We start from the raw sequence: 25,147 nt of genomic DNA on the forward strand, positions 1-25,147 counted from the left end.
CCAAACTGAAAATCCTCCACACTGCCAATCTTGCCCTTGTTGAAGCCAATGCCTTGCTGAAGCCAGTGGAGATTTTGCCACCTACTTCAGTGGGGCCAAGTGTTTTCTGTAGTTGACACATCTCAGTAAATTCAAGCTTCAACACCAGATCTTTAAACTCCACACTCAGATCAAGTTCACAGTAAAACTACTACAAGTTCCACCTGGGACAAGGCATAAGATCAGCCCTTACAAAAATAATCAGTCTCCTGCAATGAAGTTAAAACTTTCTCCCTGGACACCCCTCTCTTCACCACCCTTTCTTAATACCTGCTGTGAAAGAAAGGCTATTGTATCAAGTTTTGACAGTGATTTGCTAACTTTCTTTTCCTTTTAGTAAGCATCCACTTACTTAAAGTAACATCAGAAGTAGTTCTATAACATTTTAAAACTAGTGAAAGAAAATAAAGCAATAAAAAAATTTGATAGTCTATTTGTGCTAATCATGTTAATTTTTGTCTAAAATCTCAACAACGCTCAAATAAAGCAAAAATAATACACAGTAGTTTTTTCAACAATGAAAGAAGGGGCAAATGAATGTTTGAAAAATAAAGGTACACACGTTCACTTAACTACGTGACGATCTTGAAACACATCAGTTCAGGTTGGTGTTTATGCATTTATGTTGGTGCAAGGGCTTTACTGATACTGCTCATTCCCACTTTCAAACTAGAACAGTTGCAGGTCACAATGAATGTAAGAACAGTTTATTAATCTTGCTGCTTTTCCTCTGCTGTAAGCAAGCAAAACATGCTTGTTTTTGTAGACAATCCCCATGTCTGTGCTGGACTGGGTATGTCACCATAAAAACCTTTCAAGCACAGATGCAGCTTATTCCAGCAGAACTACTACAAGAAATTACGCCAACTCTCTGAACAGAATGAACTACATTATCAAAGAGGCTCTTATGCCTGGACTGTATCTATTACTTAGACAGGGATGACACTTTCACGCTCTCACTGCTATATCTACGCTAAGAAGCACCAGCCATTAGACTTATCACAAGCCTAATGCAGCGTGAAAAGGCATGATCATTGACCATTAGAGCCACATTATAAAACATAACTGCAGTTATGCAGACAGAACTTTTCTGGAACTGATGTGGAAGTATACCAGCAAAACTCTGAAAATACAGCTAGACTACAGCGAATGCCCAAGCAGCACACCAACACATCCATGACTGCAAACCTCTCCAACTCTACACTACAGACTTACCCCTGTTGCAAAACTTCATAGATACAGAAAGGCTCCTTGGAGGAAACTGGAAATGCAGCTTATACTAGCAGGACTTCGGGTTTTTATCTCACTATAATTATACTAAATATATAAACTCTACTGGAAAAGGACACAGAGGCAGCAGGAAAACTGCACATCTATAAGGTGGCATATGTATTTAGCTACAGTGGAACCATCTCTGTTAAGGGCACAACTGACCTCGCTTAAGGCCACACATATACTGAGAGTATTATCAAGTACAGGTATAATATACAAGGCAAGTGCCCGAAGTATCAACAAAACAACACAAAATACATGAGTATCATACTAGTGAATAACCCAAGGTGCACCAATGAAAGCACAATTAAGCTCGTTTATCCACATGGTGAGCTCAACCTCAACAAGCTACAGGAAGTACAAAGTACTACTTGCAACAACAAAAAGAAAAAACTTAAGCTCAGACACAGCCAAAGAAATACATCAAAAGAACAAATCTAGTATATTTAAATACTATCCAAAGATCTCAACTCCAGATGAGAATACATTTTGCTTTAATGCAAGCAAGTCAGATAATCATTTGGCAAGTATTATGCCCTGAGAGAACATGAACTGGTCATTTTTATCCCATTTTTGTAATTTCTTCATTATTTTCACAAATTAATGAAAAAATCCACACACAATCTGGCAGACATTAGTGCATAACAAAGAAATTTTATTTATAAAAATACACTATCACTAAAAAAAATTCACTATCTTGACCCCAAGACTACTGTTAACAAAAAAGCAAAATAATCACTTCCAGAAAGAGCGAATTGCATGTAATAAGATTTCTGAAATATGTAAACAAATCCTGTACTCCACACTCAATAGATTTTTAAAAAATTAATTTTAGCAGGTGTATCGTTTAAAAAGCTAAAACGTTAACAAGGTCGTCCCCACAAACGTCTTTAGAAAAAAAAGTTCATATCCAGACATATGTGTATTTCACAGAGATGCCATTGAAAACCTTTCAACACCAACAGGCAAAGAAATTAAACAGCTTTAAAATTAATCACAAATTTTAAAAAATCTCCCTCTTCTTTCAGGAACGAGCAAGAAGCATGGGGAAGCCCTCCTCTGTTCTGTCAAAAAACATAAAACAAAGAACTAAACAAGCATTCCACACTCCTTAGTGGGCACAGCGAGTGGGGCTGGCAGCATACTTGCTGTTCCTGCATACAGATGTTGTTGGTATTAAACTCAAGTCTCATGAGCACTGATCAGGTTACACAGAAATGGAACACACACAAAAAAGTTTTGATCAAAAATAGACCAATTTCAACACTCTCCCTAAAAAACAGCACCAAAACTTTAAAAGCATATTAAAGCTGTGCTGCCAGAGTTTAATAATTTGCAAAAAGCACTGCTTCCTGTGAGACAGAATGATAAAAACTTGAATATGTCAGCGTACCCCCCCCCCCCAAAAAAACCCCAACAATTACCAAGAGAATAACAGCAACAAAATGAGTTATCTACCCACCCACCAAAAAGTTACTTGACCTTGTATTTTTGCAAGTACTTTTAAAGGTACTGAAGGCTCTTCAATGAAGATTACCGTATGTGCTACACTAGAGCATTTTTTAAAGGTGGATTTCTGTTTTAATGACATGGTGTATTTTTTTGGTCATCATTCAACAGAGGAGGATGTTCTTTCAAATCTCTTTTCTTCCTACACTTGGAATGCATCTCATGTCAAAAAACACCTATCTTAAGAGATATGAAAACAAGCTCTCAAGTGATGTTTACAGGCTTTAAGCTGCGAGCACAGGCCCCTCCAAACCGAGGCAGCTTAATACCTCACAGGACCGTGATCCAGACGACTCAGGGGATGGGGGAAGCCTGAGAAGGCAGCGATTCAGGGCCGCAACCCTGACGGGGCCCTTCCCAAAAAGACCCGTGCCCAGAACAATACACCCTTTTTGCTCTCCTGCATACACACAGCCAAGAATCCTTCACGTCTCCTCAAAGCACACACAGATGAAACCCCTTACGGCAATTTCTCAAAGAAAGAAAAAGAAGGGAGGGAGAAAACAAACAGCTTCTGGGATTTCAGGGAGAGGATCTCAAGGCCCGAGAGAGTAACGCCTCCGCGACAGAAAGAGAAATGGCCCGAGCGGGGCGCGACGGCAACGCCCCACACGGCGCGGCGACGGCTGAAAAGGCCTTAAAATGGCGCCCGTGGGGGAGGAGAGTCAGAGTGAAACTGCGCAACAAACGCTGGCAGGAAGCCAGACAGCGCCATCTTCCCCGCTCTCTCCCACTCCCACTCGCACCGAGAGCGGCACGGCAAGCGCTGGCCGCCGAGCCCGGGCACGGCCGCAGCCTCCGCCGGAGACCCTCTCCCCTCCTCTCCTTCAAATCCCGCTTCGTTCCGTACTGCCGAGCCCCGAGGAGGAGAGGCGCGGGGAGCCCAGAATCGGGGAAAAGTAAAGGCCTCCACATCTCTTTCCTTCCCCCAGTGATAATTTAGGAACAGTTCTAAGTAAATATAAACGTGCCTTCTGTACGTCGTTTAATTTTGTCCTGTTTTTAACATTACCACACCTGCTTTCTGCCATAATCTGTAAGTGAATTTTGGAATTAATCGCAAAACCAAATTATAACAAGTACTGAAGGCCCCCCCCCCCCCCCCCCAATGTGAACTGTGAGGATTTCTGAAAATCCCTTCACAACCAACTACTGTTTAAGCCACAAGTAAAAACTATTATTAAACATTGTTTCTTTTAAGGAAAATACTCCCAGCAGCACAAAGGATCAGATTCACATCCACTCTACAGCAAAGCCAAACGGGTTACTCCAGGAAGAGACGGTTTATTGTTATATTTTAAAAAGAGGCGTTACAGTTAAATATTCTCTCTCCAAAAGGGAGAAGAAAAAAAAAAACACACACACAAAAAAAAAAACCAACAACCAACCCACAGCTGAAAACTCGGTCCCGAAAAGGAGAAAAAAGCGCATTAGCCCAAACCTACCGACCGAGCATTTCGCACACACACAAAAAGCAGCACCGTTTCCATTCCTTGGTTAAAAGCAGGAGGCACGGAGCAATTCGGAGGAAATTGCAAATAAATAACCGAACAAATCAAATCAAATCTAGTGGCGACACCGAAAACGAGGAAACGAGTGAAAAATAAATCCCCAGAAGGCACAAATCTGAGACATAAGCTCAAAGAAATGACAAGATTAGGGTGGTGGCGAGTGGACAGGGGAAAGGAAAAAATCAAGCCAGGAGTGAAAAAGGAAAAAAGAAAAGAAAAATCCTTCCCAGCTCCACAGCCAGGACAGAGACGAAGTGTCTCCATTTTCCCGACGAGGAGGAAGAAAGAGTGTTTCACAGACCACAGAGCTTTAGAGAAAAGCAAAGAAACGAGGGGGAAAAAAAAAGAGGGAGGAGATTTGAAAAGATTATTTTTCTTTCTCCCTCACACACTCTCTCTATCCCCCTCTCTCCCTCTCACTCTCTCTCTCACACTCACACATACACACACACACTCTCTCTCTCTCCCTCCTCTCCTCTTTCCATCCCTCTCTTGATGGCCATCAAGGGGGCGGAAAATAAAAAAAAAAAAAAAAGACAACAACAACAACTAATTTTAAACCGGCTCAATCAATGAGTCATTAAAAGAGATTTTTCTTCCCTCCTCTCCTGAATTTGCATGGCATCAGCAAGAAAAAGAAACCCACCCCAAACCTCTCCCCTCTCTGCAGCTATCAGCCTGGACCTGAAACCTTATCTCTCCCTTCAACCCCCCCCCCCCCCCCCCCGCTTTTATTTTAAGAAACAACTTTTTTTTTAAGTGCCCTCAGCAGCCACCACCACCAGCCTCGCGGAAAAAATAAATATATAGTTCATTTCCATGTGAATCCACATCTGCCCAAACAACAGCCACCCACAAAATATCCCTCTTCTTCCTCCTCGTCTCCCCTCTCGCTCGCTCTCTCTCTAGATATATATTTATATACATAGCCCCAGAGCCAATAGCTCTCTGGGCTGAAACCTAATATCCTGGTTTTGGCAACTCCTGGTTGTTAATTTGCTCCTCTTTCTTTTCTGTCTGTCTGGAGATAGATTTCCCCCCTCTCTTTTCCCTCCCCGAAGGAAGGGAGGAAGGAGGTTGTGTGTTTTTTTTTTCCTTGAAATTTTTATCACAAAATTATAATACACTCAAAGGGAAACTCACCGTCATGAAAAAGCAGTGCCTTGTCAACGGGGTTTCTTCGCCATCACATCAGGGGCTGGCAGTGTAAGAGAGAGAGAGGGAGAGCGAGAGAGCGAGGAGGGAGGGGGGAGAGAGCGAGCGAGCGAGAGAGGGGGAAAGAGAAAGAGAGCGAGAGAGGAGAGACGACGAGAGGAGAGACGGGGAGAGGAGACGAGAGGAGAGGAGAGGCGAGCAGAGCAGAGCTCCGCGCTGCACCGCGCTGCACCGCACCGCGCAGCACCGCGCCGCGCCGGCGGGGCCCGGCCGCGCAGCTCCGCCGGGAGACAATGCCGCAGACCGGCGCCCGGGCACACGCACCGCCGCCCTGACATGATGAGTCCCCAGCTCCAACGCGATCCTTGCTTCGCGGTTTTTACAGTCAGTCCCTTTAAAAAGTTTAGCTGCCTTCTTTTTTTTTTTTTTTTTTGAGAAAGACGTAAATCTGGCAATCTATACGTGCCTCAGATGTTTACTTTCGGTTAAAAGTTGGGGTGTGTTTTGGGTGACAGAAAAGTAAAAAACGACACAGGTTTTTCCCCACTAAAAAGAACATTAATTTTAACAACTTGGTTGACTTCCTCCATATTAGAGCTGTAAACCACTACACGCGTGGGGTGGGTGGGGGGGGTCCCCGGAAAAATAAATGCAAGGTCACCTTGAAAAAGGTAAGATTTGATCCTCTTAACAAGTTGCAATATTTTGAATATTTTTAGATACATTCTTACCACTCTTGGTGGAAAAAAATGACATGAATTTCACCTGCTTAAAAAAAGTTTGGGGTAACCTAAAAACTAATTTGGAGTCAAAGCTTATAGCACTGGGAGTTCACTGATACAATTCTACAATTTATTTAAGCTAAAAGCATTAATATAGTGATTTTGTTCAAAGCTTTCTGGTTATACAAAACTAAATCAACTTAAAATAGTCACTTTGTTCATTAAAAATAATTGAAAAGTCTTTATTCAGATGATTCAGAGAGGCCTAGTTTATTTAAAACCAAACCATTTTGATTGAAGAGTTAGATTCTTAGCATGTAGAGATATGTGGGGTATTGATTTTAAAACAAGAAATTTCTTTAAGACCCTTTTTGTGCTAGTAATGGTAATTCCCAAGGACTTGCACACAGCAACCTTTCTATTTTTTTCCTAAGAAAAAGTAACTTTGTTAAAACTCCTTAGAGACAAGGATTTGAAGTCTTTACTTAGTAGCACATTCTGCTTTATTAGCTTTACAGCTCAAAACCACTTACAGTCTTTAGTTTTTAAATACAGTTACGGGCAGCGTACTAAGTGGACCTTCTTGAAGAAGTTGGCCAGATTTTTTATGTTTTAAAAAAAAAGTCAGCACCTCAGCATCATTTTCAACTAGCATCTGGTTATATTATTTTTTAAGTAATCAACCAATTCAGATTGTAATACGGGAAACAAAAGTTAAGCCTGATGCCAAACCTTTGCCAAAGCCAAGACTCACCTGCCATTCTTGTTTACATGCATGCCCATGGTAGAGAACTTAGGTGAAGTTTCAAATCACTCCTTAAATGGAAAGGTTGGGCCCTAGCAAACAGGCCTTAGCATGAGTCGAACAGATCCTTTGTGCTGTCCAGACACAAGCTTGATGCTGCCTAGTCCATCAGCCAATATATTAACTTCACTTTTCTTAAATACAGTATGGACCTGAATAGCCAACAGTATGGATGTAAATGCCACATGTCAAAGAGCTCAGCATCCTAATTGCTCTTACAGCCTATGCTCCTGACACTAGCATTAGAAAAAATCAAAAAGGCCAAACTTCAAGGTCCTTAACTTCAGCACATGCTTCAAGGGGCCAAACTCTGCCCTGAATTAAAGCCCACTCAGCATCACTGGCTTCAGAGAACATTGCTCATGTAAGAACTTGTGAGCTGAAGGGACCCCACAAGCATTCCTCTGACTGGGTTAAGAGGAAGGAACTTTGCCTCAGAGGTTACGAGGCAGACCATCTGGTATATTATTATTCTTCTAGTCCTACAGAAACCACAAATACGAAGTAGGCAATACAAAGAAGGAATAGGAGGAGGACAAATGATTTTGAACCGATTCCCTTATCATAAGAAACACGAGGAAGCCTGCGCAAATTGTCCGTGATTGTACCATAATATACACTTACTTTTCCTGAAGCATGTTTCAAAGTAGTGTTGGCAATAACCTTGCTAAGCAGGGACACTACAAAAAGGGAAGGAGAGCTAACATCTATACAAAGAAGCACCCTGAAGCAACAAGATTTCTCCAGATCTACAGAAGTCAGTGAGTTTAAGAATGAAAGCCTTTACATATTGCCACTGAGTAGACAAAGCCAAACCAGAACACATTGTACCCTCTGCAGAAGTAAATTTGCATTTATTTCTATATTTGCTATATCTGTTCAGAAACAAAACTGGCTCAGGTAGAAACAGTTACTAAAAAAAAAAAATCAAGGGTTGAATGTGACTTTATAGGTCAGACTGAAGTATGTATTTAATGTTACCTTCAATACTAATAACTTTGAATGCAGCCTTCAGCTGTAGTGTTATCACTTTCTGGTGTACTACAGAATTTTCCAGACCACATTTGTAAAGAAATACTGCTTTTGCCGTGAGGTACTCATGCTTTTTAAGAGGATCACATGGTGTGTCTGAACTGAGTGTCATTGCCCCAGGAGGTTGTCCCTCTCTTCTCACTGCCTTACTGCATTAACACAAAAGACCCTAATATGTCAAAATTCTTCTACCCCAAGGTCACCTGCCCAAAGCTGTCGTCCCCAACCAGAGTCCTCCAAATTACGTACAATGCACATTCAGTTGCTCTCTCTCCTTAGTTTCCTCATTCACATTCATTCATTTTCTCATTCATTTGCCTGTAGCAGCTTCAGAAGGAGTAAGGGGAAATAAGCATGAGAAGGCAAGACCAGTGTCAAAAAGGAAAAGGAGAAATCTTTAGAAGACAGACATTGGCATAATAATTCTTAAGTACAGCTACTGGGAACGTCATGTGCACCCATCACACAACAGACTACTTGGCTATATTTTGACATCAGCTGTCAAACTGTGACCATGCTATTTAACAACTACCACTCTCATAGGTGTGCGAAGACACCAAATGACATTTGGAGTGAGCTGAGATACTTAGCCCTGAAATGACAGATTGTGCAGAAGTGAAAACTAGGCTTAGATATTGAGAGGAAGAAAATAAGGGGGTACAAAACACCCTCCCCATTCATTCTGTCTACAGGTTTCTCCTAGATCAAGTCACTTTATTATTATGCAGCCCATTTTTCCAGGTCTGCATCACAAGCATTCCAGTTCTTGTGCAATTGTAAATTAGTACCCCAAAAGCAGCAGCAGATTCATAAGGAAGAATTTAAGGACTAAGCCATTTTCATTAAAGGAATGAATTCCACAGTCATCCCAAGATCCTTGCGTGAATAGTTGTTCTGTAACCTCAACTCACTGCATTGTCTCTGAGGTGTACTGGATGGAAAGGAATGACATTTACTCCACTGCAGCCTTGCTTCCTCAGACCAAGTGCCTCAGCTGTATTGATGGCACATCTTCCTCCCATGCTTCCATCTCTCTCCATCCCTTAACATGTTTCTTGTTTGTCAGCTCATGGTCAGACACATCATTTATCCAACTACATACTGCTTTATTAATTACTAATTTAGATAAGAATAAATAACTCTAAGCTTGCAGCCACAGAAACAAATAGGTCATCATTAAAAGGTACAAGCAGTAGAAAGGTAGAGGTGACAATGCTTGGAAAGTAGGGCACTCAAATACAGTGATGTGAAGGGAGACAAGGGCTTTAACTTGGAATACAAGTGCAACATGCCACATGAAAAATTCAGTTCAATAGCCATATCAACCACCAAATTTTGAATAGTTGCCACCAATACCTTGATGACCCACCAGTAAAAATTTCCTAAATATTACAATTTCAGCTTGATACCAGGCCTTACTTACAAAACCAGGGTCATAATTGCATGATGTAACTTATAAAGCTGTATGACTCCAGTATCAATCACCACACCCAAACACAGGACTATCTAACCAAAACGTTAGGACATAGGTAGTAAGAGGAGGTAACAAAGAGTGAACCTCAGAACAAGAAATTTATGCCAATACCAAAAGACAGACAGGTTTCTACAACTGGAGATCGTGTGAAAGCTAACAGGGCTGTTCTGTGATGAATCCAAAGAACTGTGCTTCTGAGATGTGGATATGACATCCAGAAGGCAAGTAAAACCAGAGAAAATGTGGTGACTGGACCTCCCATTGAAACAAATGACAGTGCAAAAGTATTATTGGAACAGATCAAGAATAACTACATCATGCTCTAGGTTATTTAAATAGAGTCTCGGCTCAAAAATATTCTTCAGCTAAGAGTACCTTAAAAAGGAGAATTAAGTTTGAAAGATTAATAGCTCTCACTTCCAATTTAGAGTAATCTTAAAATACTCAGCCATTGAAACGTATCGGAAAAAAACCCCTCCGGAGACAGAACTTTATTACGGTATCTGGAGAAATAATCTTCAATGACTAACACCACCAAGAATTATAGAAGAAATTTAAACTAAAAATTATGGCAGAAATTGGGAGATGCTTCTATAATATTCATAGTTAATTTGGTTAGCATAGATGAATGGGAAAAAAAAATCAGGTAAGCAAAGATACAGAAATGCATAAGAGTATGTTAATGAGTAGATGGACACAAGGTCTAAAAAAAGCAGTCAGACAATGAAGCTAACAAAAGAACCATTCTTAATGCAACTGAGGTGCTATGGATGATTTTAAAAAGAAAAAGAAATCAACTATTAATAGAAGAAACCTAAACAAAAAATGGAAGCCTAAAACATGAAACGAGGTGCTATAGGGATAACAGAAACAGAGTGGAATAGTAAGTTATACCAAAAGCATTCATGTTCAGGAAAGAAACACAAACATGATAAACTATACTTGTATCAGGACAAGACAAAATGGAGGAACAGAAAGGACATTATGAATAAAACACCATCAAACTCACAACCTCTGAGAAAGAATGGTTTTACCTGGGTATTTCTGGGGCCCTACTAGAAACCAGCTGGGTAAGATCTGGATATGAATAAAGATTGCTGTAAGATAAGTTTTAATATTATCACTAGAAAGTGTATCAATATGAATGGAATTTATTCTCTCAGATTTAGACTGAAGAACAAATGCTAATAATAGGAAGAGGCAGTCCTCCTTCAAAATGATAACTGACAGATTTTTTCATAAGATGGATAAAAGGCAAAAAGAATGCAAGTTTAGTTTTGTTAACTAATGAATATACTAGAAAAGAGCTAACAGAAAAATCAGTAAACTTGGATACAATGACTTCAAGTTAATTTTATTTATATTATTCAGAAAAATTGAATAAGTTTGCAATTAAGATTCACAATTCCAAAATGGAAAACTTTGACATACTATTGAACCTAGGTGGTTCACTGAACCAATAACCAAACATAGAATAAAATGCCTTAAAAAAAAAGTAAAAGCATCTGAAGTCTAAAGTAAAGCACTGAAAAAAATCTCTTAGGAACTCCAGAACTAATAATTACCTCAAAGGGAGAGTCCATAAGACAGCACCTGTAGCTTACATACTTAGTCTTTGGAATTTAACTAATGTCAATTAGCAAGTTAGGATTCTAAATACCAGTTAGCAGCTAGGCCTGGACCTAACCTGAGTGCTCTTCTGTTCTTGAACTTTTGCGTTTAGCATATTTGGGCTTTCCTTTATTAATCTTGAAGGGCCTCTTGTCATAAAATGTTATGCTTTGAAGTCCGTCCCTGGTTTTGGAGGATAACTCATTTTCATAGAAATGAATTTGTTTCTCTACCTTTGGCATTGGGAATATCAGGTTCTCAGAAGGGACCAGCTCAGACTCGTTTCAAAACAAGTGCACCTTGACTGGTTGGAATATAATTAGTATCTTAAGCATTCCCATTTCAAAGCTTTTGCATTACTCACAGTAATTAATATGTACCAAGTAAGTTTTATAGTTTTAGCTCTAACTCTCTAATTAGTGATTTAAAAACACACATATTTTACATTGTCTTGCCTTTCCATATGGTCAAATATATAAAGCACAACGTTTTAGTCCAAACAAAAGCTTTTTTAAAAACAATCAGTATGCCAAACATAATTTTAAAGGAATTTTTTTTCCGAAAGAACACAGAGATACAGTGACTTGACAGTCACATTTACTGAAGCCCCATTCCACCATGAAAAATGTACAGTCTACAGTATCATAAATGAATCATAATATAGCTTACATCTTTAATGCCTGATCACAGTGCCAGAGGAGTTCAAGGAGCCTTCACTAAAACCAGCAGTAGAATACAATGGTTGCACAAGCCACTGAAGTACCTACTTCGTAGCCAGAAGTAATTATGTTCATCTGCTAATCTCTTCTGGAGAAACTCAATCAAACAGGCAGAGATCACATCTATCAGATAAGAGCTCCATGCAAGACACAGGGGCTGCTGCTTTTCTTAAAAACACAGCTGAACGACAAAATAGCATCTTTTTGTGTGTGTGATGGTGCAACGTACATACTTTAACACCCTTTGGAATAAAAATGTCAGCGTTGGGAATACATTCTGATGATAAGGAATAACTCTATTTACTTCCTTCCTTTGCTTGCGTGTGTGCAAATCTACATCTTGAGATCGCACCACAACTATGAGGTTCTCGACTTTAACAAGCTCAGGAACCTCAGTTTCAAGAATCCATTATTATGAGCCCAGCCACCCAGTTGCCTCTGTGGGTCTTGCTTTTATTCCCCACTCTTCTTAAAATAATGATGGAATGAGACAGGATCTTGAACCTTCACCTGAACTATGCAATCCATCTCACTTCAAAAGGCTATGAGATGAACTAGTCTAAATCAGTACAAAATGTTTCAGGTAGATAGCACTCAAGAGCGATAACCACAGGACACAGATTTAAACCTGTATGCATGCGTAATGGAGCTCATGTTTTGGAGTTTCACAGCGCTAGATCCAAGTAAGCACATGCAACCAGCAACTTCTCATAAAACAAATGACACTGTACGGTCCAAGCAACAGCAAAAGGTCTTACTGAAATGACTACTACCTACTTTCAAACCAGAGAGGAACTAAAGCACATCCAGGGCGGGGCGGGGGGGAGTAGAAAAAAATTATAACACAGACAGAACTATGTACCTTACTTTTATCTAATATCCTCAAACAGCTAAACTGCTTGTTGCAGCTCACCAAAATGAGCCCGAGCCTGAGGTAGAAGGCTTATATTTTATTCAGGTGGTTACTGTTTGGGAAATCGTAAATCTTCTGTTCTCTGTGGCTTATAATAGAGCTCACTAAGCAGCCTTAAAACATAAAAGTTGCTGCCAGCAAAGTCAGGAAGAAAATTGTCAGTCTTTGTATTACCACAAAAAAAAAAATATATACCAATATCAATTATACCGAACCTCAAATTGTAAGTGTGGAAAGTAATTTTGGAACATCAAGATGAGATAGTTGAAGAATTTTACTGCTCCCTTTTTAATTTTTCATTATGGTCATACACTTCACCATCTTGTATCTGGGGTTATTTTGCTTCTAACCCAAAAATCATTTGAGCACATTAGCAAGGTGGAAAGATTCCAGTCTCTCCCAGAAGCTCCTATTCACAAGAGTATTTGGTCCTCATTAATTTAAACCTCCAATCACCTCTAGAAAAAAACAATTTAGAATACCTAGCTTTCTAAGTGCCCAAATGTAATAGAAAGTAATCATTATACTGCAGCATAAAATACTTAACATTTATTTTGGGCTGTGTATACTAGTGTTTTCTTGTAATCTTTTCATATATAAAGTTGTTTTACCCACTGCAGTTCATCTACCAGGTCACGTCTGTGTAACGATACCAAAGCCACACTCCAGTAACATTTGTGCATACTGAAAAACAGCAAAAGCCTTTTTCTGTTAGTATTCTTATGTATGGGATAAGCACTTACATCACTGTTACCACCTGTATTACCTACAGTCATGGGAGCATAAGGCAAAAATGCCTGCTATGTAAAATGAAACTTACGCATCTTTCTTATGGAACAAGATAGAAATAAGGAAATTTTAAAAAAATTTTTTTAGTGAATTGATTGCACTATCTTCCTGCCCAGTGTAACATTACTGCAATTACTGCAGGAGTGGTTTTGACTATTTATTAGCAAAAATGCCTAAGACTTACTAAATGCACCATTTAAACACACTGGTAGGGAAAAAAAATCAAGTGAGAATATTTCAAGTTATCCTTCCTTTTTCACAGTTGAGCATTCTCCCTTTCTACAAGCTAAGAGGTTTTAATTTTTAAGACTCAAAATCTCGTTTTTCAGAAACAAAATTCTGTACACATTACCATTGCCGTGTTGTGACAGTTAAGAGCTGTAATGCATTAGCCACAATGTTACCCATCCTGCTGCCCCCCCATCCAACCTGCTCCAAAGTACTACTGTTGTACAACAACCTCTTGAGATCTCACGATTTTATATTGTAACAATGATAAGGAAAGAATATTGTCTATTTTAGTGCAAGTCCTTTATGCACTGTAAGGATTAAAGGCATTTCACTGCATTTCTACTGTCATGCTAACTGGGCTGACATTGTTACATGTAAGGTTCAGGTACTCCCTACCCTCTAACGATGTTCGTAGTTTAAAAACAAGCAAGCCTTCAGCTAACAGCCTGCTTCTGTGGCTGCTGTGCGCGAGTTCCTCATAAGATGGCTTTCTCTTTGATAGCAATCTGTACTTCCAAACAGGAACATTGGACAGAAAACTCATGCTATCACCAAAGAGAGAACAGTAAATTTGGAGTATCTGCTTTGGGTTTACCACCTTTTTGTTTCAATGGATAGTTTTAGGTTCTATGTTAATTTAGTATAGGTAACTTTGAAATGCCAAAGGAAGGGAGAAGATATTTGTAGAACTGGAGAGGAGTTAAATTTATTTTCATATGTTTCTAAGAGTGTTCTAATTTGTGTTACCTTTGCAAAAATTAACACTCCACGAAACATAAGACCAGTTCTCAAAAGGGTAAGAATGATGGTCACTTGTCTACTTTGTAGCCAGGTGTACTTCATTTCTGGTTCCTGCTGCAAATTTACTTAAAATGCATTTCCTAGTTGTAAAAAAAAAGTAAAAAACATGCAAGAAAAGCTTTCCTTGCCATGCTTTCATAGAAGCCTCTATGGATTTCTCCTACAGACCTCCCTCTAGGGCACAGCAATCCACAGGCGCTGCTCTCACATTTTCCATCAAGAACTGAACCCTCTTCTGGAACAAAACACCCAAGAAATCAAGTAAGCAGCTAAGAAGAAAAACGGCCTCTGTGGCAGCACCTTTGCAGTTGCGTACAAGTATTTAACAGCCTTTTTCATCACTACTTCACTGCAGAAGAGGACACGGCAGGGCAGGCTTATGAAAACACGGCATGTACAGAGCCTCCTGAGGCCATCGGGCCTGCCAAGCCGCCAGCCGGCCTCAGGCCGGGGGCTCCGCGCCTCCCTGGGTGCGGGCAGCGCCACCACCAGGCACCTGGCGGGCCCGCGGGGTAGCCTGACGCCCACCAGAAATACGCGACCAGCTCAGACAAGACCCGAGCAGCCAGCGGCTTTTCCTTTTTATCAGCAGGTGGAGAGCTGCCGCCGCCTGCAGCAGGCGGCCCGGCTGAGGCGGCTGAAGCGGCTGCGGCCCTCAGCCGCCCTCCCCGCCACGGAGCCGCCCTCCCCTCCCCTCCCCGCGGCGGGGGGAAGACGCCCCCGGCCCCGCTCTGGCTCTGCCGCCCGCAGGAAGGGCGGCGGGTGGGGGGTGCCGGCAGCCGGGCCCCCCCTCTCCGAGCCATCGGCCCAGGGAAGGGCCGCCGCGCTCCCCGCCGCAGGCGCGGCCTGGGAGGGGGGAGGGGAAGGGAGGGAAGGAAGGGAGGGAGGCAGGAGCGGGCACTTACGCGCGCGCGCGCAGGGGGGAAGGACGGGGGAGGGCAGAGGGTTATTTATAGCCCGGCTGCTAATTTGGGAAGCGGGATAACGCGCCCCGCGGAGCGCGGCACCTGCCGCCAGGACTCACCCCATCCCGCAGAGAGGCGCCGGCCCCTTTAAAACCACAGGAGACCCCTCCCTCCGGCCCTCCTCCCCGCCCGTCGGGAGCCCCCCAGCCCGCCAATCGGCGGCAGCGACGCAGCCGGGGCTGCCGGCAGCCAATCGGCGGGCTGCTTAGTGACTGGAGGGGAGGCGAGGAGCCAAGATGGAGGCGGCGGGAGAGGCGGCGGCCGCCCAGGAGCTGCGGGCGCCGGCCGCCTTCGTGGCTTCCCTGCAGCCCGAGATGGCCGCCGCGGTGCTGCCGGAGCGGCTGCAGCGGCGGGAAGCGGAGCGGCAGCAGGGCGTGGAGCGGCAGCGGCAGAAGAAGGAGGCGCAGGTGGTGAAGGAGGAGCAGAGCGAGTTCTTGGTGGCCGCCTTCGCCAGGGAGCGAGAGGCCGTGGAGGCGCTGCTGGCGGCGGGGCCGCTGGAGGAGGCGGCCGCCCGCCTGCAGGGGCTGCAGAAGCTGCTGACCGAGAGCGTGCGGTTCCTGGCGCCCTACGAGGTGCGGCAGGGACAGGAGGCCGTGGCGCGGCTGCAGGGGGACCTGGCGGCCCGGCGCCAGCAGCTGCAGCCCAAGAAGAAATTCGCCTTCCGGGCCCTCAAGAAAGAAGCGGCGCCGGGCAGCAAGCCGCGCCCCGCCGAGCCCGCCCGGCCCGCGGCCGCCGCGCCGGCCCCCGGCTGCGGCCCCGCCGAAGGGGAGGCGGGAGGGCCGCCGCTGTGCGGGTTCAGCGGCGCCGAGGAGGAGGCGCTGGAGCTCGGCCCCGCGGAGCTGCTGCAGCGCGACGTGGTGCTCGCCGGGCTGCGCGGCTGCCGGGTGCGGCTCCGCGGCAACGCCAACACGCTGCGGGTGCGGGACTGCCGGGGCTGCACCGTGCTCTGCGGGCCCGTCTCCACCTCCGTGCTGGTGGATGGCTGCAGCGATTGCCTCCTGGTGCTGGCCTGCCAGCAGCTCCGCATCCATCGCACCCGCGACAGCCGGTTCTACGTGCAGGTGACTAGCCGAGCCGTGATCGAGGACTGCACTAAGGTCTCCTTCGCCCCCTACACCTGGAGCTACCCTGGCATCGAGGCAGATTTCCAGTCTTCGGGGCTGGACAGAAACAGAAACAACTGGAACCTAGTGGATGACTTTGGCTGGCTGGCGACTGACGAGCCTTCGCCCAACTGGAGCCTCATCCCCGAGCACGAGAGAATCAGTTGCTGGGACTGACTGACTGCAGAGGCAGCTCCCTGCTGAGCAAGAAATCCTGGCGTAAACGCGGTCTCGATTCATAAACTCTGGGGTTTGGTCCCCAATATGCCATTAAATGATTCCATTCGGTATTTAAATTGTGAATTACAATGTATGATTGGATTTTTTTCAATCGAAGAATACCAGTCACATATAGTTTGCTGTGCTTACACAAGTTGCTGTTGTAATCTTTGTGTGTCACTGTGGAAGTTGCCATCTACTGCAGTACCTCACTGCTTTTTCTAATTAAGGAGGGGCAAGAGGCACTGATACACAAACAACAGCGAGCCTCTGTTAGAGCTGTTGTGCTGCTTTCACTCACCCAGGCAGAATCTAAATTAGCTGCAAGTAGTACAAGCTGTACTGGAGTGAAAAGATGAAATACCAAATTTTTCATATTTTTGTGGTTCTCAAGTTGCAGACAACAGTACACTATATATTACAGCAAGTGCAGGAGAGGACTTCTGTGAGGTAATGGAGACAAAAGGTTAATTCAAAGGAATTTGTAACTGAACAGCATAGCCTAGCCTATGGTATAATTATGAGCCAGGTTCTGTTGATGTGGGTGAAATCTGTAAGTTGTCTTTAGACTTTTATTTCAGGTGAGTTAAGTCTAAAGGAAAAAAAGTCTAATAAACATTTAATGCTCTCCTAGTATATTAACAATTGCTTGAAATTAACAAACCTATACAGGCTATATAAATACTAAATCTTCACAGACTGAAAATATTATGTAAAAGGATGCTCCTTCTATAAAGAGTTTTAACCTGAGACTAATGAGTGCTTTGAGTGTACTTTTGGGGGGGTGTAGTAAGTGCTGGTTAATGTTACAGAAGCTAGGTAAATTGTTCTACTGCGTTCTGAAACTTAAGGGGAGAAATGTTCAGGTATGTCCTACTAGTTGTTTCATCAGTCCACCAGACAATATGCTCAGTGGTGCTGTGATCTTAATTTACAGCCCCCTGCTACTGCCCAAGTCCAGTGTTGATAGAGGGAGTCAGGAAAATGGGAAAGTGAGGTGCTATATTCCAGTTCCAAGAGCGCATGTTATCTTGCATAAAGTGTGCTCCTTAACTTGTGGCATTTTGCAAGAAATCACTGTTTATCTTGGCTAAGAATGAGCTTAGAGTTGTATTTAAAACTGCAAAGTATTTATGCTGCCCTACCATCATATATGTGCCTCTAACAGAAAATGAATACTAGCTGAGCAGACTGCATCACTGCTATGGGAAGTTCTTGAAACTTCACTCGAGTACTTGGCTGATTTTGAGCAGAGAAACTTTATTGAAGTTGTTTTCAGCATATTTAATGTAAAAGGGGAGGGGGGAAAAAGGGAATTTTTATATTCTTCACAACTTTGATTTGTTTACTTCTGTTAATGATTTTGCATTTCAAATATATTTGTTCAATTGTTTCAGTTGTCCCTTTACTAATGATTCTTCTTTGCATTGACAGCATGGTAGAATGATTTAAACACCCTTAGTCTTGCTTTAATGTACATAATTTTTAATACCTGTTGTTAGAGGGATGTTAGAGGGAGGCTCTCTAGTATCTTAATACATCCATCATGGTACCAAACCTGATTCTGTAGTTAATCTTTCTTCCCCACATACCCTCATAGTGACAAATCCCCTTGGCATCCTCTCATCCTGGGACTGCAAATTGTTCAGCCAGTAGGAACTACAGAAATGCCTTTGTTCAGCTAGCCAAAAGCTATAAAGGCTTATGTTTACTATGTTGGACACTGGCAAATCTAGAAATGGAGAGACTACCACTAGGCTGTAGCAGGTACCAGATATGAGCTTCTCAATACGCTTCAGATTGGCCTGTGAGTGCATTCCTGTATTAGCTGTTGGTCCATAGCATGCAATAATGCCTGAATAAATAGCAGGAGTCAAACCAAGGAAATTTAGACTTCAATTTAAGTCTGAAAATGCTTCCCTAGTGACATTTTTCAGGGGTCAGTAACTGATATCCCAGCTCCTAATGTTTTCTTCAAATACTTAATTTTTGTCTAAGCAAAATTATTAGGTAATACTCTTCAGGAACATGACTTCAGGGGAGACTGCTAAAGATGTTCCAAACCATTACTTTGCCTTAAAGATTTATCGTTACCTTTGTAATACAAACAGGTAAGTGTACCTTGGTCTCAAGCATGACATCAAACAAGAAAATTTAATTTGAGGACAGCAAGTCTGAAAACATTTGTTCAGGCAAATACTTATGTGTGATTTATAGTTCTAAATATGTACCTTCATATATATATACACACACATTTGCACATTTCCATGCTCCTTTTTTTAAAGGTTAATTTCCTAATGTAGACTCATGCTAGCAGAAATTCAAAACTATATTGAAACAAGTATGTCATGTTAATAGTAATGTAGTGTGTGCACACCAGTTACGCACTGGACAAGGTTTGCTAGCATATTCATAGGCTCAATCAGTATAGAAATTGCAGCTTTTTCAGGTCTGAAAGAAACACCTAAGCATTTCTATCTAGTTAGCTATTTTAACAACACTATATATTTTCTTTATTAAAAATACATATGGAAAAGGAAGTCACGGTTGCTATAAGCACTAGCAGGCTGTCATCTGTGTGCCCCAGAACACTTCCTCCTGACAACGAGAGTGTAGACAGCTCGTGTGTTACTCACCTCTGCTATAACCCACAGCATTCTGCCAGCCCTTGTAGGGAGGAAAAAAGTAAAATGCCATGTGAGTGAGAGAATATTAGCTGATATGCCAAAAAGTAGAGTTACTCATTTGAGAATCCATTTTCCAGTCAAATCTAGTGGAAAATGATAGCTCAGATGTATTGAGAATTATATACTTATTAAATTTTTACAAAAGTATTTAAAAGCACGGTAGGAGTAAGTGTGTGTATATATATGAAAAAAAGTTTTACAGGCTAGTTGTATATAATCTGTATTTAAAATTTCTCAGCTATTTCTTAAACTAATTTCTTAGCATCTGTTTTCTTAGATGGAAAAATTTTTTTTCATGTTGACATAAATGAATGTTTTGGAAATAAGATGTTGGAGATACTTTAGCACGTCTAGACTATAGAGTTGTCTAGATCATTTCACTGAAACTACTTACAGAGTAAATGCTAAACACGGGAAGACTAAAGGTCTAGTCCACAGTATTTGTAGCTTCATCGCATTTCTTTACCTTTTGCATCAACTGACAAGGCATCAGAAAAATTGCTTCCTGTCTGTGGGTGAGCCTTAAGCTGTTTGTTCAAGAGGTCAAAAGCATATCTTAAGTATGAAAGCAATGAAATAGTTTTACTGAGAGTGTCTTGTTTCAACAAGTGAGGAATTTTGTGCTATCCTGTCTCTAGATGACTTGATGATGGAGCATCTCATACATCACACAGAAGCAAACCTCCTTCCAAGAGAGTAAGGAGTGTGTCGTGACATGCCCTGAGCTGTCAGCGGCAAGTGGCCGGGCTCCTGAATTTCCCTTCTGAAGCTTGCAACTAAGAAATACTCAGAGGGAAGGTTGAGCAGAGTTTCTGCAGCATCTGATTTGAGATCTGCCAGGCTGTCTGTTCTCCTGGGTCAAGGAGACTTGCAATGCCAGCCTGGTCAGAACCACTTTGTCTCTGCTAATCGCATCTTGGAGAAAGGAGCACAGCACATGCTCAGTGTCTTCCCTCGGAGTGATAAGCAGTGCTGACATGAAGAAAAAGCCTGTCAGCCTCTTCTAGGCCAGGAGCCAGGATTGCTTTGTGTCTAACCTACTAGGGAGAGCTTCCAAAAATCCCCTTCCCAGGAGACTCACAGGGGCAGAGGTACTTTGTCTGGGAGGCTTTGTGCAAGTCTGTGCGGTGAGCAAGTTTCATGGCTGAGCAGGTAGCAGGTAACATCAGGCTCACAGCCATGCTACAGGGAGGGCAGAAGCAGTCAGGACTGCTGTGAAATCAAGCTGCTTTCAAGCTACCTTGCCTAGTAGCAAGATGGAGAACTAAAAACATGATGCAAGGGAGAAAACTATTCAAAGGAGCCCACTGAATGAGCATGTTCAGGGACGGTAATTTCCCAACCAGTTAAGAGCACCACCATCACCTCTTTGCTTCTGTCTGCAGCAGTTTGTCGGTGTGACCCGCGTGGGATTCATGTAACATGCATAATGCAAGACTGAAGCAAAGCCTCCTCAAGAACCCTAGCTCTGGTTTGCATCTCATTGCTGCTAGAATAACCAAGGAACTTCTTTAAAAAACACATATCCTAAAGAAATTAATTATGCGAGGCATCAGAAGGAGCTGAAAAATAAATGCCTGCCAGGGACATGGTTGTGAAGACATGAGGATAACAGAAACATCAGCACCATAAACTAGGTGCAAATTGGCCCTGAATACAGGGCTAACTGGCATAAAAATTTTAAAAACAGTGCAGGGCATTGAGGTGCAGAACTGTTTTCCACAGGGAGTCAGGAGAGCAAACTCCTGGTTTAAGGGTTTTTGAAAGACAGCTTGGTGGGACAGCCCTCCTCCAGCTGATCAAAATCTTTAGAGCCAGTGAAACATCCTGAGCTCACCACAGTGCTGTTACTCAACTTTTTAAAGCTCATATGTGTCTGTGAATGAAATAAAATAGTTCTGTGCAAAAATACACATGAACCCATAGAAGAAAATTGAGAGCATTATTCGGCACCATACAGAGCTTTGAGTGTCAGCATTTGCTGAGGCTGTGAGAGGCAGCACGAACCAAAGCTTGCCTCCAGAGAAGCAGTGGAGAGCTTTGCTGCTGCTTCCAATGAGGCCATCATCTCACCTGGAGGTCTGTCCAACCTCCTCAGTTCCCAACAGAATCCAGGCATTTCCCTCTGTTGGCACATGTTACTCTGAATACCAGGAACAAAAATGGAGTTATTTGTATCCTCTCTTTATCCAATCCTCTTTCATTTAAATAGATTCTCGTGTGGACTCTAACAAAATTGTGTGAAAAACAGGTAAGAAATACGTACATAAGACAATTTCTTACACATTTTTAAGCATTATATTTTTGAAGGCTGGGATTATTTTTTTTTTTTTAAAGCTTCTTCCTATTTAGGCAATAGCTCTATGTAGACAAGCATCAAATCTTAGTGGCTTTACCTGGAATTGTTTCAGGTGTTACAAAATACTTAGAAATTCTTTAGTGGAAGGATTTTTTGTGAATATACAATCCTTCCCCCCCAGCCCACCCTTAATATGCATCCTACTTCTTTCCAAGTGGATTTCTCCCAGCATATGAGTGGCATCTGAGGGCAGACTTGTTGTATTTGAGAACTGTATACAGACAAATACATTTCTTTACCTCCTTTATGCATCATCCTTTTGCTGCTCAGCCCTGTGCCCTTACCTCCCACTTTCCATCAGGCTCTCCCCCACCCCTATGATTGTGGTGTTTTTTTTCTAGGCAGCTTTCCTGTTATGACCATTGGACCTGCACAAGAGAGCTCACAGCCTGTACTGTACTAAAAGCCAATTTCATCACATACAAGGAAAGATATGAATACTGAGAAAAAAAAAAAGATCTGTGCAACTTGTGGAATTGCAGCATTTCCATTCACATCGTGATCTGATTTATCTGACTTGCTTGAGGGTCCATCTGTTGTGCTGAGATGTTTTCCAGCAGTAATGACTATTGTGAGCCTTTTGTAAGCTTCTTTCAATTCCCAACATATTTCTTTCCTGTTTCTGCAAGTACAAACATTGATTTATAACTCCTTTCAGCAGTGAACACTACACCCTAGGCATCAGTAATACAAATAAATACTCATAATGAGCATCTTGGGGGTCAAAGGAAAACTGTATTTTCTGAACATGTTACCCACACTGTGGATAAGGATGGCTGAAATGCTGGGAATGACCCAGAGCAAGATGACACTAAAACCCCCGCGGTGTGCCCCAGCATAGTTTAGATGCCACGGGGTCCAGCAGGTCAAATCACCCTTCCCAGGGTGTATAACAGCTCCAGCAGTGAATTTAGCAACTTGCCTCTGTTTTCAGCTTCAGGACCTGTAGTCACTTCACATGCCACAGAAATAGTAGCCTACCAAGTTACTAGTGTACATTGGAGAAAAAAAAAAAAAAAAAAGGAGTCATAAATCAGACTTTTCTCCAGCTGTTAATCATACAGTGTGGTACAGCCATTTTATCACGTTGTTCCTCAGGAGTGTCCCTGTACACTCCACACAGTTACAAGTGCAAGCCAAACAATAAACTCAAACAATAAACTACAGTACATAAACAAACTCTTATCTCTACATAACAACTTCCTATCATAGGTAAAACCAGACATCTTCATCCTTGTAATGAAACCTAACCCCTTCTAACAAAAGAAAAAAAAAAAAAGAACCAGAGAAAGCCACATGTTTCATATCACAGAGCAGTGTGAAAGAAAGATTGGGCCTGGAAATTATTTTTTTTACCAACTAAGAGCACTTCCATAGTTTAGGCACATAGGATATACCTATATAAAAGGAATTTGCCTTTTATATCTCATATTCCTGAAGATGGAAAGAGCATGGTTACTCCAGGACTGGGCAGCAGACTGTATACCAAATACCAGATTGAGCTATCAGCATTAAAAAAACCTTTTTCCTCCCTCTTAACATTAACTGATAAGTTTTTGGCTTATATTTAGGTTAGCAGACAGAGCTTTTTGGAAAGGTATCAATATTGTATTGTCATCCTTAGAAAATATAATTTTTTAGCAATATTTTGAATTTGAACACATTCATGCTGAGTTCTAGCAGATCAATAACCATTTGAATATTTTATTCTACCTTTTTTTTTCTCTGAAATGGCATATGAATTTTACATTTGAGTTAATATGCAACCTCTGAGACCATTAACTCAAACATCCTTGCTGCAATTACCTTTTGTCTGCTATGGATCAGTTTCAATATTTTCTATTTGAAGTAGAAAGCAGTAGTAAATCTGCCCAATTAAAGGCAAATCCCAGCCAAAATAAAGATTTGTAAGAAAAGCAGATGCCAGGCAAAACCAGTTTTCTTTTTTGTGCTGTCCACACTCCAAAGCACTTCTCAATGATCCCCTGTAACCTTGCTCTTCCTTAGCTTACTTTGCTTGAGACAGCCCTCAGGTGATCAGTTTGTGCTGAAGCTTGCACAGGGCTCATCAGCTCTGTGTCTGAGATAATTGGGAAGCATTAACGTCCCGCTTTTAAAAGTACTAACTTCATTTTTTGAAGGAAGCTCAGAGTATAGCCTATGACTTAATGTCACCAACCCCCTTTAAAGTTTCCAAGCATGGTGAGCTGACTTGATAGGTGGGTAGTTTGTGCCACTCTAAGTCCCCAGCTGGTAGTGAACTATTGAAACTATTTAAATAAACACAGCAAATTTACAAATCTGTGTTGTTTTGGTTATGTTGATTGCTCTCTCTGCTGAAAGGTATTACCTGAAGTGTTCATGGTCTAATTACTATCTGAGTGTCCTTTCACTGATCATCTCCTAGAAAACATTAAGTATTTGGGAGTGGTTTATTAGGACCCCTCCTGTTACCTTCCTTTAAGTGGATCAATGGAAGCATGTGCTGTATGTTCTATTTCACTATTTTTATTCCTGAATTAACAGGAAACACTGTCGTGTATACAATGGCATGGTTTTGCTGCATCAGATTTATTGCAGACGTCTGAATGCTAATTAAGGTAATGGGTATTCAGACATTATCTGTGATCCTGAATATAAGCTTCCCAATATCCAGAGCAGCACCAGGCTTACATCTGCCATGGGCAGGTTTACTATTTCTTGTCATGTTAACTGCACTGCAGAACATACTTCACTGTATATCCTCATGATCCACAGACCTGATAGAAAATTCTTTTCCACTTTAACTAGAGTTTTGCTCTGTCAGCACTGACAAGAAAGGAAAAAGTTTCAGGTTCATTTATCTAGAATTAACTTCAGGCTGTCAGATAAATACACCCTCCAGACTATCTTATATTTCCTAGTTGAGCCCCGGAGGAGTCAGTAAAACATAGTAATGTGTGCTGCATGGTTGTGGGCTATTTTGCCAAGAGGCCAGGAGGGATATTATTTCAGTGCTATGGCTTATCACACAAAAGTATTTAACAGGTTTTTCCACAATACAGCACTTTTCATCCATTTCATGGCAAGCAGAGAGAATAGGCCCTGATGGATAATTGCCTTCCTCTTTCCTCTTGCACACTCACCCTCCACCTGCAAGGGCAGCAGCAATGTGAACAAATCAGGCCTGCTTTAGGAAAACACCAGTTACCAGCTGCTCTCCAGGTCACTTCGATAGCACCCAGATGGGCC

At 42.1% G+C, this 25,147-nt stretch overlaps 2 protein-coding genes across 5 annotated transcripts in view; one reads left to right on the forward strand and one right to left on the reverse strand.

Annotated features, from left to right (window-relative positions):
* BICRAL (BICRA like chromatin remodeling complex associated protein) overlaps positions 1-15,663 on the reverse strand; it is a 45,835-nt gene extending 30,172 nt beyond the window's left edge. The window contains exon 1 of one of the 4 annotated variants that reach the window (XM_074863612.1): positions 15,608-15,663. The gene's annotated coding sequence lies outside the window, so the exon portion shown is untranslated. Of the gene's footprint in view, positions 1-3,089; positions 3,905-4,265; positions 4,995-5,474; positions 6,096-15,607 lie in introns of those variants that run through there. The other 3 variants (XM_074863611.1, XM_074863614.1, XM_074863613.1) reach the window with 3 other exon arrangements.
* TBCC (tubulin folding cofactor C) lies at positions 15,620-18,263 on the forward strand. Its single transcript, XM_074863619.1, has one exon. It carries the CDS (start codon positions 15,785-15,787, stop codon positions 16,826-16,828), a length of 1,044 nt encoding a protein of 347 aa, XP_074719720.1. The 5' UTR covers positions 15,620-15,784; the 3' UTR covers positions 16,829-18,263.
* Positions 18,264-25,147: the final 6,884 nt, after the last annotated feature.

Source organism: Strix uralensis, chromosome 3 (assembly GCF_047716275.1).
Source record: "Strix uralensis isolate ZFMK-TIS-50842 chromosome 3, bStrUra1, whole genome shotgun sequence".
NCBI classification, from domain to species: Eukaryota; Metazoa; Chordata; class Aves; order Strigiformes; family Strigidae; genus Strix; species Strix uralensis.

What these genes read in the sequence shown, in the direction of transcription:
- TBCC (XM_074863619.1), top strand. Translation starts at nt 15,785, where the DNA reads ATGGAGGCGGCGGGAGAGGCGGCGGCCGCCCAGGAGCTGCGGGCGCCG.